At 59.2% G+C, this 16,232-nt stretch overlaps 4 protein-coding genes across 4 annotated transcripts; all 4 read left to right on the plus strand.

Moving 5' to 3' along the window:
- Window positions 1-624: 624 nt before the first annotated feature.
- On the plus strand, window positions 625-1,641 carry LINJ_30_2020 (hypothetical protein, unknown function; the record flags this gene model as incomplete). The annotated part of the gene is made up of 1 exon (XM_001467011.1): window positions 625-1,641. One exon carries the CDS (start codon window positions 625-627, stop codon window positions 1,639-1,641), a length of 1,017 nt encoding a protein of 338 aa, XP_001467048.1.
- Window positions 1,642-3,600: 1,959 nt separating this feature from the next.
- On the plus strand, window positions 3,601-4,899 carry GPI14 (putative mannosyltransferase; the record flags this gene model as incomplete). Its single annotated transcript, XM_001467012.1, has 1 exon — window positions 3,601-4,899. One exon carries the CDS (start codon window positions 3,601-3,603, stop codon window positions 4,897-4,899), a length of 1,299 nt encoding a protein of 432 aa, XP_001467049.1.
- A 2,169-nt stretch (window positions 4,900-7,068) lies between these two features.
- On the plus strand, window positions 7,069-11,133 carry LINJ_30_2040 (putative calpain-like cysteine peptidase; the record flags this gene model as incomplete). The annotated part of the gene is made up of 1 exon (XM_001467013.1): window positions 7,069-11,133. The coding sequence occupies one exon, from the start codon at window positions 7,069-7,071 to the stop codon at window positions 11,131-11,133; it is 4,065 nt and encodes a 1,354-aa protein (XP_001467050.1).
- Window positions 11,134-12,808: 1,675 nt separating this feature from the next.
- On the plus strand, window positions 12,809-13,471 carry LINJ_30_2050 (ferric reductase transmembrane protein-like protein; the record flags this gene model as incomplete). The annotated part of the gene is made up of 1 exon (XM_001467014.1): window positions 12,809-13,471. The coding sequence occupies one exon, from the start codon at window positions 12,809-12,811 to the stop codon at window positions 13,469-13,471; it is 663 nt and encodes a 220-aa protein (XP_001467051.1).
- Between the last annotated feature and the right edge of the window lie 2,761 nt (window positions 13,472-16,232).

The raw sequence follows: 16,232 nt of genomic DNA on the forward strand, positions 1-16,232 counted from the left end.
CGTTCCGCGGCACCACCAGCGTTTTCTGCCTCTGAGCCGAAGAGTAGCCATAATCTGCAGAGGCCTGTGATGGCACTGCCGGAAGATGGCGAACTGTTGCCGTCGGCGAACACACCAAGTGCCTGAGGTGGAGAACAAGCCTGTGACCCCTCTCGAAGAGACGGCCGAGGTCGAGTCAGCGGCTGCGGCTGAGAATGCGTCTGGGGGCACTTCTAGCAGCGAGGGCGAGGCTGCGGAGGAGCCGACAGCACTGCAAAGCACAGCGACCACCACAGCAGCCCTAGACGCCACGCAGCGGCCCTCTGCCACACTCCGTAGTGCAGCTGGCGCTGCAGTCACGGCGACACTTCGCTCTTGTGAAACCCCTTAAGAGAGCGCGCCATTCCAGTGACGCCTCTGGAGGCCGGCGCCAACGGAGCTAGCGCACCGGCGCGGACCGCGTCCGCAAGTCAAAGGCAGAGTCTCAGCACCCCGCCGGATGCCACAGTAGAGTATGTGCAGCGGAGGAGCCTCACCACTAAGGCGGCGGACACTCAGGAGACTGTGGCACTGACTGCTGCATCGTCAGTGCGTCTGGCGAAGAGGCGAGCCGCGCATGCTGCAGAGCACCATCATGGAGGTTTGATGACCGCCATCGAACCGGATGAGGATGGCGAACTCGTGGAGGGCGAAGTGAGTCAGGGGCTCATTGCACTTACTACCCCTGCTGCGACTACTGCTGCCGCCGGCATGGTGAGGTTTCAGGAGAAATGTTCGGCTGACGAGCCGCACTCGAAGGTGCATCCACAGGACGTTCCGCGCCCGCTGCCTCGGCCCGCTAGCACAAGTGCAGAGATGGAGCACATCGAAGGACGGCCCTCGATCGATGCCCATGCAGCCTACGGAAAGGTCCAAGGGGAGGGGGGACAGCTGCAAGCGCCGTCCGTGATGGAGAGCGGGGCGGACTATGCTTTGCAGCGGTTGCCGCCTCCGCAGCTCAGCGCGGGCAACGCAGCCGATGCTGAAATCCGGCAGCCAGCACAGCAGCCACACAGCAGCGTAGCGAGTGCCGAGGACTCGCATGCCTCCCCACCTGTTTCTGCGCAGCTGCAACAAACCAGTGCGCAGACCGAAAGGTCTGTTTCGATGCTCGGCGAAGATCACATGACCGATTTTGCCGAATCCCCAACGGACAGCCGGCACTTCATGAGCCCTCTCGTTACCCGAAGCGAGAAGGACTCTCCGAATGTAGTGAATGCGGAGGTCAACCTCGAGGTGGAAGAGGACGAGGGCGATGAACGGGCGGATTACGGCACGTATGGGACACAGCAACTGTTTAAGCATGTGGTGTCGCCGCCGGCGCTGCGCCACTGTTCCACGCCGGCTTTCTTCTCATCCCTCGTCAGTACACACCTGCTAGAGCCGACCACCGAGGAGGATGGGAAGGCGCCAGATGTCGACGGTGCCAGGGACGACCACAGCCGCGTAAGGGATGAGGATGCATCATATGAGCCCGGTGGTGACAGGGATGTGGCAGAGGAGGGAGCTCCGCGGAAGCGCGTGGAGGTGGAGAAGTGCGAAGACGCCACGAATGTTCTGCTCTTGCACGGCGTGCACCCACCCCACTGCCGAGGTGGACCACGCCGGAGACGCGGTGAGTGAGGAGCTGTTGTGTTCAGTCGTGCACACAGCGTGTTTTACCGACACCGAGTGTGGCGGCGCCGACAGTGGGCGTCACGATGAAGCCAGTGTCCCATCTGAAGGCAGCTTGCACCGCAGCCTTGCGTCGCCATGCACCGCAGCCTTGCGTCGCCATGCACGGAGTGCGAGAACAGCGCGCAGACCAGTTCGAGTACCGCAGGCAAGGGGCAGCTGAAATACGACAGGAGCCTCGACAGCGACGTTCTCACGCCTGTGGCGCGTGGACTGCGGCAGCAGTGCTGGGAGGAAAACAGTGCGGCTGCGAGGCTGTACAAGGAAAGGGCGGAGGAGGAGCACCAGCTGCCGGCTCCCCACATTTCTGAGTTTGTGTGGAGTGTCTTGGCCCATCAGCTGCAGAAGCGGGACGTCAATGCCAAAACAGCCGCGGAGGCCCCCGGCACTACTGGGACCCCTTGCGGAGGTGCGGCAGGCAAGGGTACAGAGTGGAGGTGCCGCGGCGGCGAGCACTACGCGGACTGCTCCCGGGAAGCTAGCAGCAGAGGTGGCTTCCGGGACGACGGACGCGCCTCCTGGAGCACCGAGGACTCGCAGCCCAACAGCGTCCCTCTCACGAGGGAGCATGACACCATGCAGCACGGGTCCTTCATTCCGCAGCGCTTGCCACTGCCCTGCGATGAAGTCACACGATCGTCACCTGCGCAGAACCCAGTGCCGGAACGGACGGTCAGGTCAGCATCGGCACCACAGGCTTCTGCGTCTTCCGAGCGCCTTTGCTGCATTGAAGGAGATGAGTGGAGCTGCAGCGGCGGTTCTTCGTATCATGTTAGTGGACTGCCCGTTCGAGCTCCATCTCCGCATCCGAAAGCGCTTCAGTGTGGCGGCGGTGGCGGCTCCGGCTACTCGTTTCTCTCGACAGACACGTGCAACGAGGAACGCAGCCTAGAGATAACACCTGACCTAAACGCTACACGGTAAGGACGGACATTCTGAAGTCCCCGCTCCTCAGCCACGAGCTCAGCCGAGCGCCTCTCCGCGTCGGTATCCCAGTGCATATTGCAGACTCCTCAACGGAGGAGGCGCAGTCGAACACGTGAAGGCTCCAGGCTGTCGCGGGTGTCGCCTTTTGGGGCGAATCCGTGAGGAGGGAGGTGTGTGTGTGTGTGTGTGTGCATGTATGTGTGATGTGCATCCGTCTCAACCAGCACTCTCCCTCCCTCTTCCGAGCGCCACGTCGGCATCTCCTACAACTCGACCTGACGCCGCAATGTAGCATGCGACAGCGCTGACTTCCATGCGCACTGCTGTCGTGGGTGTGCGTGTCTGTTTGCCTCACCGTTGCGCGAGATCTGACATTCATCCGTCAGACACACGAACACCATTCTCACTGCTTTCAAGACGCGCACCGGCCCGGCCCCCGCCCGCCCCGCTTCGTCGTCTCGCTTTCTCCTTGGCGCATATACTCTCTGCCTTTCCTCTCTCTTTGGGCGACACACGCCCTTCAGGGAAGAGTGGCAGGGGCCGGCACAATCCACCTCCACAATGGCGACCCGGAAAAGAGAGAAACAAGGAAGACTGTTGTGGCACCCATTCTCTGTCTGTCTGTCTGTTGCACCTTGCACAGTCTACCTTTCCACTGGTTCCTCCCTCTGCTGTGCTGGCGCTTGATATTTGGCTGTGGTGTCTTGCTTCGTCGACCGCTGTCACTGCTCTCTTCGACTTTGCCTTTCGGTGTTCTCTTGTGACTCTCTCTAGATCGCAGCGTGCCCCAACTCCCTTCGCACAAGCAGACGGCTAGACGGAAGAGCGGGAGGCACGGTGGGCATACGTGTAGGCTCTCACACACGGCTGCATCCCTTGCTTGGGGCATCACGGGAATTTCATCACCTACTGCTGTACCAACCACCCTCCCGCCCTTACATACGCACGTGCGTGCGCCCTTCTCTCGCCCCCCTTCTCACTATGAGCAACAAAGCGTGGCTGGACAGGCAGAGCATTCGCACGCTTCTCCTCTACGGAGGGCTCGCGCGGGTCGTGCTGCTGATTTACGCCGCCTTCCACGACTACTACTTTCGTGTCAAGTACACGGATATCGACTACATGATTGTGGTTGATGGCGCCAGAGAACTGCTACACGGCGGAACACCATTTGATCGCACGACGTACCGTTACACGCCGCTTCTGGCTGTCCTGGTGATCCCCGCCGTGCTGGTCGCCAACCCGCTTGGGAAGGTTGTCTTCACGCTGAGCGACCTTGGCGCAGCCTACTATTGCTTTCACATGCTCCTGCGCTTTTCGACGGAGCGGAGCGCCAAGTGGATGGTGGTTATCTTGATCCTCTTCAACCCCGTCGTGCTGAACGTGTCGACGCGTGGAAACAGCGACATGCTCATCTCGTTCATGAGTATGGGCGTGCTGGCGAAGTTTGCGGAGGGTCGCTACTTCACCGCAGCGGCGATCCTCGGCTTCGCCGTGCACTTTAAAATCTATCCCATCATCTACGCGCTTCCGCTGGTGCTCGGTGTGTGGGAGCGCGCGAAGCAAGAATGCTTTTTCGGTCGCCTTGCCCACACCGCCCCCGTCGTGGTCGGATGCGGCCTCTGCTTCACGGTCGCCTTCGCTGTTCCGACGTATGTGTGCTACCTGGTCTACGGTCAGCAGTACCTCGACGAGGCCTTCATCTACCATATCCATCGCGAGGACCACCGGCACAACTTTTCCCCGTACTGGCTGCTCATGTATCTCAACATGGGCCGCCGCGACCTTGGCGTCGGCGTCGACTACTCCGCTGGGCTGTTTGCGTTTCTGCCGCAGTTCGCAGTGCTGTGCTACGCCTCGTGGAAGCTTCGCAAGAACATTGCCCACGCCTGCTGCGTTGAGACGATTCTTTTCGTCGCCTTCAACAAAGTCTGCACCGTGCAGTACTTCGTGTGGTTCCTCCCGTTCCTAGCGTTCGTCTTCTGCGAGCCAGCGCAGCCAAAACGGCTGATGGGTGCCACAAATGTCTCCAAGTCAGAGCGGCCGTCGATGCTTTCGGCTGTCGCGGTCATCCTCATGTGGAGCCTCACGATTCCGCTGTGGGTGTGGACAGCATACCGACTCGAGTTCGAGGGACAGAACCACTACGGCCGCCTGTGGATCGTGTCGTGCGTCTTCTACCTTGCCACAGTGGGCCTCGCCGCGTGGCTGGGGCGGCTGTGCTATCGGAGTCGCATAACCATCGCCATTAAGGACCACCGCCCGGCGTTCAAACGGGCGTAATTCCTCATCAGCGACACGTGCCTCTGCTGCGTGCTGGTCCCTCTTATTCTGGGCTGGTGTTTTGAGGCTGAGGAGGGCCATGCAGAGCACAGCACCGAGCTAGCCCGTATCCTTGACGTCATGGTATTGCTGACTGCAGGCTGCGCATTAGAAGGGTACAGCGGCACTCCGCTCTTCTTAACCTTTCTCTCGTTTCTCTTTCGTGTTGACTGCGCATGTTGGTGTCGTGCGCGTGTCGACTTTTTACATGGGGAATAGAGCCTAGGAAAGCCGAAAAGAAACCATATGGAGAGAGCACCAACATGCGTGCGAGTCGCAGGTGCCGGGTTCGTTGTGGCACCGTTGTCTCTCTTCGCTCTCTCTCCTGTATACGCTCGTTTTTTCTTTGTGGTTTGCGGCGTTGTGTGAGGCAGACGTACGCAGATGCTTCGCACGATACAGGAATTCTTTTGCAGAAGCGGGTGCCTGCACTCACGTGTGCAGCCGCAGTCCCCTGCCACGCTCTCATTCAGGAAAGGTCGACAGCGTCTCGTTCTTGTAAAACGTCTTTGACTTATTTGCCTAACGAATGACGCTGACGACGACCAAAGGAAGCCGCTGCCCAGTAGGGGAGTTCACTGTTCATATTGCCTTGCCTGCTTCCACACGGCACGCTCGTGCTGCCGTCCGCACATATCGGGGAAGGAATAACAATCCTTTCGGACTCCTCAACTGTCGGCTGTGTTACCGTCGTTCTTTCTCCACGCGCTCTTCCTCTCATATAGACACATGCATATATAGATCTTCCTCAAGAAAAAGACATTTTCTTCTGTGCACCCCATCTACGCCAGTACACGCACCCCACTCCTTTTGGTGACTCCGTATTCATTCTACTTATTTCTTCAGGTACTCAACGAGGAGTACGATAGGTCAATGCAGGCTGACCTCCTCCTCGTTGGGAGCACATGTGCCTGAGCTGAAACCCTCACTCTCTATCAAGCACCCTCCCCCCCCCCCACACACGCACAAAAACGGCATGATACATCTTCTTCGCAGCCTTCTTTGCTTTTTCGTTTTGTCATTGACTTTTTCCTGATGCCGGGAGGACAAAGACCTCTCCGTGCGTCGCATCCTCAGGGCACCAGTGGTGCCCGGTCTCTGCGGGGGAGAAGCCAGTCACCCCCTATATATCCCCTGCCGATCCCAAGCCACCTCTGGTGTTGACAGGGTCCAAGCGCTGACGGCGTAGGGAGGCCGGAGCGATGTATTGCTGCTGATGTGGGCGGTAAGGGCGTGGGTGCCGTTGCGTCAGGGCAACCTGAAGCGCGTGGGGTGGGTGGAGTTTAATGCCGGGGCCGTGCTCGCAGATGACTGCGTCGCCGCATTGCTGTACGTTGCGCGTGTCTAGCGCTGCTTTGGACCAGGGGCACGGGGCCCTGTGGCAGGGCCGGTCGTGGGGTAGCGGGTGGCATGGCTTGTTGTGCTTGTAGTTTGGCAAAAAGTGGATGCATCGACGAGCGAAAGGAAAAAAAAAGGATTCCCCGCTTAGTACACTTTCTCCGTCCTGTCATTGCCTCATCTGTCTTCACTGCAACTTCGATCATCGGCACCCTCAACAAATGGATCCGCAGCGCTATCAGGAGTCATATGGGTCGGTGGGGGGGGGCGGAGTCCACGACCTCGCCTCTCGTCTGACATGCGCATGGGAGGCATGATGTGGATCTCCAAGCTGGCCAGTTAACGTTGACCCCGCGGTTATCGTTCCGCAGTTTTCATTTGAGACTGCTCGAAGAAGTTGCGAGACCTGCCTCACGCTGTTTGTGTGTGTGGCCGCGTGCGTGGATTAGTCCAACGGAGCCGCGACCGCACAGGCGAACTCACGATACCGGCGTCTCCACGCTATCTATAGCACAAGGTTCCTTGTCAACGGGGCACTGGATGCGCATCTCTGATCCTTCCTCCGATAGTGTGCGTGACACCCGTTCTATGGTCTGGGCAATCGACTCCTCTCCCGTGAATTCTCTCCCGTCCCTCCGCCGACTGCGGCTACATGCAGAACATCTGTCGGAGCACGCGAAATACATCAAAAACAAAACGGCGTCGCATCTTTTTGACCTCGATAAACCGTGTGCCTGTCTCTTTCTCATCTTCGTTTTTGCGGCTGCCTCTGCGCTCGTGCTCAAACAGAAGATGTCTTACTACATTGGCTACTCGCAGCGAGAGATCTACAAAAAGCGGTGCAACGAGCTGGGCTGTGCGTGCAACTCCGCAGTTGTGCGGCTGCTCTCTGATGTGCCAGGTGAGGTGACCGGCCTTACCTCACTCGACCTATCCCGCAACTTTCTAGGCAGAAAAGGCATTATTCCACTTTTGGACGTCATCGAGAGCGCGGTGCAGCTGCGCAGTCTCGACCTGCGTGACCAGCAGCTCAGCAATGACACTGTGGAGGTGATTTGTGCACGCCTTAGACGGCACCCGTCCCTGCTAAACCTGAACCTGTCAAACAACCCCATCACCCTCGCCATCTCCTCAGCGCTGCTCGAGCTGGCGAATCAGAACTCTGTTCTGCAGTACATCTACCTGGAGAACACACTCGTGCGCCCCTCCATGGTGACGGCGATTGAGGTGCAGCTCGAGAAGAACCGTGCACTCGCCAGAACCGCGTTGGCGGAGTCGCAGGTGGCTGACGGTAAGCCGCGTCGAATTTTCGTCATCGCTTCTTCAGTCGCCGGTACGTGTGCGGCCGGTTCCAAGCCTGGTAGTCCTAGAGCCGAGCAGGCTGTTTTGTCCACTCCCGTCGGTAGCGGCAAGTCTGCTGCTGCGATGCTCCTCCGTAATGCTGATGCAGCATCTACCGCAGCGGGTAGCACCGGGTGGCGCCAGCGCATCCCAGCACACGAGCTGCAGCACGTCTTTCGTTCCTACACTCACGCCGTAGCCGACTTTTTCTTCGACGTGAATCCCACGAAGGATGTATGGGCGTGGTGCGAGGAGCGACACTACGTGTTTGACGACGACCAGTTCAACTCGCACAACGACCATTTGCACAGGACGGCGCGACACACATACGGCATCGCGGGTTGGCGGCGCGTCGGAGAGCTATACCCTGATGCCACGCTCTTTGGGTGGGAGGGTGCGACAAGGAATGCGAACGACACGGCACGGCAGGCTGCACCCAGCATCAACGGCGCTGGTGCACAGGACACCTGCGAAGATCCGGTAGAAGACATGATGGGCGCCGAAAGGGCGGCTGCGGGTGATGGCCGCCGCGGCAGCGACGCGGAATATTTGCACGCCACCTCGGTCTTCTGGCAGCTCCCTAAAGATGTCCCGGAAGGGTTCACCTGGACCTTCACAGCACTCATGGCGAGCGTGAAGGAGACCCAGTTGCTGCACGCCCTTTTCTGCGCATCCGCGACAGGGCTTCCAGACGGCGGGACGCGAGTGCAGCGAGGCACTGCTTGCCCGGGCATCTACACCATGCGAATGTTTGTCGAGGGCCAATGGCGCTACCTTCTCGTGGATGACTTTTTGCCGGTGGACAAGTACGGCCGGCTAATCTTCACGAAGCCCTCGATGGACAACAGGGCGTTCTGGCCATGCATCTTGGAGAAGATGCTGGCAAAGTTGCACGGTGGTTACCACGTCTTAGACGCGCACTTCGACAAACACCACGCCGGCATCGACAGCCCGAACATACGCAAGCCCATCGCCTGGCTGTTCCTGAGCAAAGAGAACCTCCAGCGGCCGAACGACGGTGCTGGTGGCGGCGGCGACACTGATTGGGGCACCGTACCAGATGACACGCTCGTCTGTGAAGAGGTGGCCAAGAACTGCGGCCGTGTCATGTCACGCCTCACGAGGGGAATCTACGACAGCTATCAGCTACACCCGGTGGAGCAGGCGCCGACGACGCTGTTCGAGGGACTGCACAAGGTTCTCGGGGTACCTCTGTGCAGCGCAGACGCGCGAGAGGGATACGGCAACCCACCGTGTGGTCGGCGAACGGCGTCTGTGAAGCGGCCGTTTCTCGGCAGTCACAGCGTTTCTGTGGACTCCCCCGCCGGCGCGTTCGGCGTGTCGTCGTATCTGACTGCCGCCATTGCTTTTAGCAGAGACGCGTCGCGGACGTTTAGCGGCATTCACCCACGCTGCGGCTACCAAATTGTGCGCGTGTGCCACGCGGGTGGAGTACGCCTGCTGGAGCTGCGCAATCCTTGGTGCGGCACGGAGAAATGGACGGGCGACTGGGCGGACGATTCGCCACTGTGGAAGAAGCATCCTGAGATTGCTGAGCTACTGCTGACGGGCGCCCACGGTGGCAGACGCACGCAGAGGGGCGGCAGCAACCTCCTGCAGCTATCCAATTCGGCTTCGACGTTGGCGAACACGCCACTGAAGCGCTCGCTGCTGACAGCATTGGGCGAGATGGGAGGGTCACTGGCGGAAGCGTCGTCAATGCCGCCTGTGTGCTCCGTGACGAGGCCCTCCAGGCGCGCAGCGGCGACGCGGCCGCACGTTCAAAAGTCTGCCTTCTGGATCTCCTACACGGACTTCCTGCAGAACTTTGAGTGGGTGCATACGTGTCGCGTCTTTGGTGACGAGTTTCACCGGCAGGACGTGCACGGCACTTGGACACGCGATTCGGCCGGCGGCAATGCACGTGAGCCGTCGTGGTACAGGAACCCGCACTATAGGCTCTCCTTCCCCTACCGGACGACGGTTCATGTGCAGCTGACACGGCGTGATCCGCGTCTTCGTCGGACCCGCGGCGCCGTGCGCGGGCAGGACGACGGCGTTGGTGGTATTGGCTTGCAGCTCCTGCGTGACACGCACTACCCGCTGCACTGTCCTACGATCAGTCGAGGACAGGCGGAAATTAGCACAGCGGCTTCCTTGCCCATGAGCTCCGTGGAAGACATCGTCGCCGGCAATCAAGAGGATGACGGCAGCATAAAGGAGGCACTGGGTTGCAGGGATCTTGGCGCCAGCGACCGTGGTTGCGGCTGCGCGTTTTCCTCTGTTCTCTCCTCCGAGGAGCGCCAAAGTGGCGATTGCTTGTCGCTGGGAATCTTGCTCGACGCCGGCGCGCAGTACTGGATTGTGCCGACCACATACGCGCCGAGGGTGCTGGACGAGTTCGACCTTTCCGTCACCTCGACCTCGCCGTTTGTATTGCAAGAGGCACAGGAGTCGCAGTATTGGGATCAGCGAACGGTACCGCCAGAGCTGCTCTGCTGCGCTTCCGCTAGCGCACAGGAGGTGGAGCGGAACGAGGGTGAGGTGGCCATCTTTTTCGACTCGAAGTCCCGCGTCTCGAGAGATGCGAACCTTCTGCTCCAAAAACAAAAGCAAAGAAGCAGCAGGCGCCTTGCGCGCAACTCCGTCAGTCATTCCATCGAGACCGAATCGGCCACGGTGTCTAGCGGGGCGTGTCGCATCGTCGTCGCTGCGATAATGCACCTCGCGGCGGCGGGTGTGGACATGAGGAACTTTGGGGTCGACGAGGCGTACGAGCAGCGTTCGGTGCCGCCGGAGGACGTGCACGGCACACCAACTCTGCAACTCGCCATCGTGACGGGCGAGGTTGACGGTGAAGGCCGCCCCTCCCGCACCGTCGGCGAAATCGATCCTCACGCTGCGCACACGTACGTGCTCGACCGTCACACCGTCCTAGAGACGGCCATTACGCCTGCTCCTCACAATAGTGTCGAGCACCACACTGCCATATGCACCCTTCACCCGGCAGGGGCACGCGTGCACGTGGACTACCGGGTATGGTGCGCCGCGCCGCTGCTCGAGGTGATGAGTGTGCCGGCGTGGCCAAAGCAGGAGGTGACGCTGTGCTGGGATGACGAGAAGGGCAGTGGCAACTACTACGAAGGCACCGGACACCCGCAGGTGGAGCTGTCGAGGCTGCGGCCGTTTCAGCGATTCGCCATATCGCTGCGGATGGTTGACTACGACACCATCGAGCCAGCTATCATGTTCTCTGTAATCTGCAACGATCGGCAGCGAGGAGAGCCGGTAGAGGGGCAACTGGGGAACAGAGCCGTGTTTTCGCAATCCGCGTACGTCAACGGCACCTATGTGAAGGCCAGCTTCGACCTCGATGAGCGCCCGCCAGAGTCGTTGATCATCATTTCATGCCTGCAGCCGACCGGCTCAAAAGGGAGGTGTGTTATGACCATCTCGTCCGATTCGGCAGATTATCGCGTTCACCCGTTGCGCGTGGCTGCGGCATACCCACTGTAGCTATCCACTTCACAGTGCCCCACCACCCCCCTCCTCTCCCCCAGACATGGGCGAACCAAGGGAAGGAGGGGAGGCAGGTCTCACTCACATGTGCGGACTTCCTGTGGTTTACCCTTGAGGCCTAACTACAACTACGATGGAGGAGCTGTCGCGCGCACACCTGCATTGGCGCATATGCATGCGCATGCACACGCAGGGCGTGCAGTCGTCGTCCCCGCACACTGCTTCCCGTCTGTGCCTGCTTGTGCATATGTCTGGTGATTGCTGAGGCAGACGTGCTCGTGTGCCTGTGTTTTGTCTCCTCATACGCTACCCACAGGCTCTCGACAGCATATTCGAAAAGAGCCCGTAATGCGCATGGGTTGGAGAACCGTGTAGGTCGTGGCAGAGCGAGAGGGGAAGGCACTGAAGTGGCAGCAGCAAGGGGAAGAGGGGCTCAGAGAGAGCGGAGGTAAGTGGCCCGCCCACGTATGTGCTTGATTAGCGACTGCCGTGCTTTGCTGTGTGCTGCGACGTCACCCTCGTTCCTTCTGTGCCTATTGCGCTCCGTCACTTTCACGTGGACTTCCTTGACCCATCTCTTCCTGCCTTCCTATTCTTCTCTGTCCGTGCTTTCCACCCTCCCTGTCGCCCCCCTCCCCCCTTTCCTCCCTCCCCACCACTCCGGTGCGGCGGTGCGATGCCTGAATGCTGCTTTCTCTCTCTGGTTTCTTTTTTGGGGGTGGGGGTGGGGCGAGGGGAGGGGCTGCTTCCTTCCGCTATCTTGGAACCAATGGAATTCTTCTTACCTTCCCTCGCCCCCTTCTCTGTTCATGTTAGTTCAGAGTGTCATGGTAACACCGCCAACAATAGCGCGGGGAGATGAGAGGGCACGTGTGTCTTTTGGGGTGCCCTTTCTTTCTTGCTTGAATAATTCATGTATGCTTTCTCTACGTATCTTCGCTGTCCCACCGCTCTCCCTCCTGCCACTTCGCACCAGCGCTCTTCGGCACGGTAGCGACGCGAAGGGGTGGGAGGGGCAGCAGCCGATGTGTGCTTTTGTTTTGCTCTTCGCTTCCCCTTGGCCTTCTGTTTTGTGTATGTGCGCCTGTCGGCATGTGTGTATTGATTCTCCGCCTGTTGCTCTCCGCCTCCACTGCGTGATGACCACATCAACAACAGCAACAAAACCATCGCCAGGCTATTCCAGCAGAAGGAGAGTGCCGTCTTCGCTGTGCTCTTCCGGGACTTCATCACCGCGTACAAGAAGCTAATGGGCGTCCTCGGATGCGTTTCATGGACAACAATGGCTGCTCTCCACTTCAGCACATATGCAGCATCATTGACAATTGGGCGAACGTAATCGCATCAGCGTTTCTTTTCGTAGCTTTTCCCTCGCAGACCACGCTTGTATCTCGGCCGCTCTTTCCCACGTATCCAAAGCATCTCTCCTTGCCGTTTTACCTCTCGGCCGCGCCGATCGAATTCCTCCTCCCATGGCCAACTCCCCTGTACACTTCAGTGTAGGCATTACCCGGTGCTTCCTTCTTGCTTTCTGGCAAAAAGTCGCGGATCTTTTCTAGATCTGTCCCGGCCTCAGACAACTGCCCACTCGATTATACGCCGCGTCTTCACTGTTTGCTGTTCCACATCTTTTTTTTTTGTTGTTTGCTTCACATGACGACCGCCATCAAAGATGAGGCAAACTTACCCGGCATTGACGACATCCCCCCCCCGGGTGGGGTTGAAGAGCCGATGCCGCAGACTGGCTGCCATCGGCATCATCGTGCCCGTGCCACTGCAGCTGTTTCGCAAGTCCGGCACCTACACGGGCATCTTCGAATATCACCCCATTTGCATGATGCTCGCCTTTGTCATGGTGATGCCGGATGCTGTGCGAGATAGCAAGCAACTGCGTCAGGGACACCGGCGGTCGCCGCTCGAAGACAGGCCTCCACGTCACGAGATCATCATGCGCCACCAGCTGGCCTCCTTTCTGATGGAGTTGGCGGCGGCTGGCGGCTTTGCTGCGGTAGAGTACACAAAACTAAAGAAGCACTATCCGCATCTCCAGTCGTTGCACAGTATCGTGGGTACCTTCTGCGGCCTGACAATCGTGTGCCAGATAGTGCTCGGCTCCATCCTTCGCTATCTGCTGGCACCAGCGAACCCGAAGCGTCCAATAGTGCGGACGGTGCACTGTTGCGTCAGTGCAACCATCGCCGTGACGGCGATGATGGCGATGGCTGGAGGCTTTCTCGCCACCGAGTACGCGGAGAGGATGATTCCGCCTTCGCTGATCCGGACGGCTATTGTCCTCGCGGCTGTTGCCACCACGGTTGCCGGATTTCTCATGTAGACAGGCGCGAGGCATCGGCACGTTCGTGCAAGGACCACCCAAAGACACCGTCAATGCTGTGTGGACACCCGTGAAGAGAGCGAGCTGGAGAAGAAAAGGAAGGGAAGGGGGAGGGGGAATAGTAAGCAGGCAAACGTACTCAGATAGATTCGGGTAGCTCTTCTGCTCCTCTTTTTGCACGACGGCCATCACCCACTTTTCACACCTCTAGCCGCTGCAGCACTTCTTTTTTTTTTGTTTTTGTCTGTGCTAGCGCGGCAAGACGAGAGGAGAAGCAAGAGAAGGGAGGCGGCAGTGCATATGGAGGATGCAGCACTGCCCACCTTAACGGGGCGTTCGAACTTTTCTTTTCAATGCTCTCCCAAATTCCTTTTCTTTTTTAAGCATTTCCTTTTTCTCGGCTGTTCGATCTGCAGCGCATGCGGGAGGCTTTCAAGCCACACCCACACGCAGATGTACAGTTGGACAAGGAACGACCGGCTTGGAGAATGATAATTCATTCCTTTGATTTTTCTTATCCTCTTATATTTATTCTGAATGGCGCTCTTGTCGCCCTGATGACGAGGGACCTCTCCGTGCGTCGCATCCTCAGGGCACCAGTGGTGCCCGGTCTCTGCGGGGGAGAAGCCAGTCACCCCCTATATATCCCCTGCCGATCCCAAGCCACCTCTGGTGTTGACAGGGTCCAAGCGCTGACGGCGTAGGGAGGCCGGAGCGATGTATTGCTGCTGATGTGGGCGGTAAGGGCGTGGGTGCCGTTGCGTCAGGGCAACCTGAAGCGCGTGGGGTGGGTGGAGTTTAATGCCGGGGCCGTGCTCGCAGATGACTGCGTCGCCGCATTGCTGTACGTTGCGCGTGTCTAGCGCTGCTTTGGACCAGGCGCATGGGGCCCTGTGGCAGGGCCGGTCGTGGGGCAGAGTGGCGTCGAGTCTCATTTTGTACAGCAGGAACTGTGCACCTTGAAGAAAAGGGAAGTTGTTTATCTTTACCTTGTCGGTGAGAAGTGGGTAGTAGAGCCTCAGAGGAAGGGAGGAGGAGGAAGGTGAGTGGGGCGCTCTGTCGGTGTGCGTGTCGGTCGATGCGGCCATACGCGTGCCAAGAGATACGGAACAAGGCACACATGCGCAAGTGGACCGAGCACACAACGAACAGAGCTCCGCATGCATGTGCTTCTCGGAAGTGGGAAGTGCGAAGTGGTGCTGCGACTCCCTGCACGTTCTCTGTCTCCACTGCTCCTCTCTGTCGTTCCTATTCGTATGGCATGCACAAGGGCTGCCGTTGCCAGGTCCCTTCTCTCTTCTCGGGTTCGAGCGTTCATTGCGAGAACAGTGACACTTCTGCTCTGAATCGACTCTTTAAGCTGATTGCCCCTCCCCTCTCACCGAACTGCGACTTTCTGCTGGCTGTCCGAGACCTCTCTCAGCCGGACTAGGGCGTCGTCGGCGGTGGCATCGCCGGGCCCGCCGTCGGCGCCGCCTTCCCCTTGTTTGCCAGTGTGGCGGTGCGGGAGCGCCACGCCTGCCTTACCCAGGATACGATGTCCCGCAACAGCGGCCTCTAATACCCACCGACTCCGTCCAGGCACAGTTATGTATTGCTGGCAGCGCCGAACATTTCGGCGCCTGAAGAGGCGTTTTTCACCGCGCGTTGGCCACGCGAAAGATGTGGAAGTGCACCACCGTATGCAGTGCAGAGGAGGTAGGGCAGCGGAAGGGCCGGATCGACAAGGCGCAGAGGCTTCGAATCCCCTGCGAAATGGTGACTGCCACCAGGGGCACATACTGTGGATCCACTTGTGCATATGCGCACGCCCGCCAACTCCACCAGCAGCGGTATCGCCGATGTGCGACTTGGAAGTGGCGCAGTAGGATATATGTCCGGACTTGAGCACCTGCATGCGCACTTCCATCCGAGTCACCGTTGGTAGCAGTTGCAGGCAAGTCGTGGAGTCTTGTGGCGTCGAGGCGGGATGGGCGGTCATGCGCTTCGCCGGGCTGCACAGGAACACTTTGGTGGACGATGATGGACTTCGGCAGCGCATGCCTTCGTCAGTCATCGATGCATTGCCTGTGCGCATGCAAGGGCTGCTACGCCGGATACCCTTGGCAAGTCACCACTCACCCCTCTCGCCGAACCTATGCCCTCTGCCGAGGCTTCTCGAGCGGTGCGCACACAGCGTGGCGGGCCTGGCTAGCCATGTCTGCCTCAGCCCTACGCGGTTCGTATGGGCGACCCCGGGAATGCTTGAAGTGATAGCGCATGCACTGGAAGAGGTGGTCTTGACAGCCGACATGCTGCCGTGCGGCGGTACCCGACGGCAATGCAGCGCGAGCGCATTTTCTCTCTGACTTCGCCGACATTTGGCCGAGACGGCGAGGCGTTAGGGAGGATGTTAGCGATCTTCTCGTCGACGCGGCCGGCCACGTCTCCGACAAGAATGCTCTCATGGAAGACGGTAGTCCGGCTCGCCGCACGAATCTTGGCGGCGTAACTGTGAATAAGTCAGTCGCGCCAAGAAGTACTCTCGAAGGTGCCGAGATGGCGGCGTGGCTGAGTGGAATCGAGTCGACTGGGCTGAACGTGAGCTCTGCCGTTGGCGATTTCGTCTCATCATCGCTGGCCCGTCCAAAGCAGTTTAGCAATCATCCAGCCACCATGGGCCGTGGGATGCTGAAGGGCCCTCCAAAATATACTACTGAGCATGCATTGCCAGTGGAAGGCAACAGCACATGTCGCCGTGTGCCCCATGTCCGGTGTCATT

The sequence above is a fragment of the Leishmania infantum genome, chromosome 30 (genome assembly GCF_000002875.2).
Source record: "Leishmania infantum JPCM5 genome chromosome 30".
NCBI classification, from domain to species: domain Eukaryota; phylum Euglenozoa; class Kinetoplastea; order Trypanosomatida; family Trypanosomatidae; genus Leishmania; species Leishmania infantum.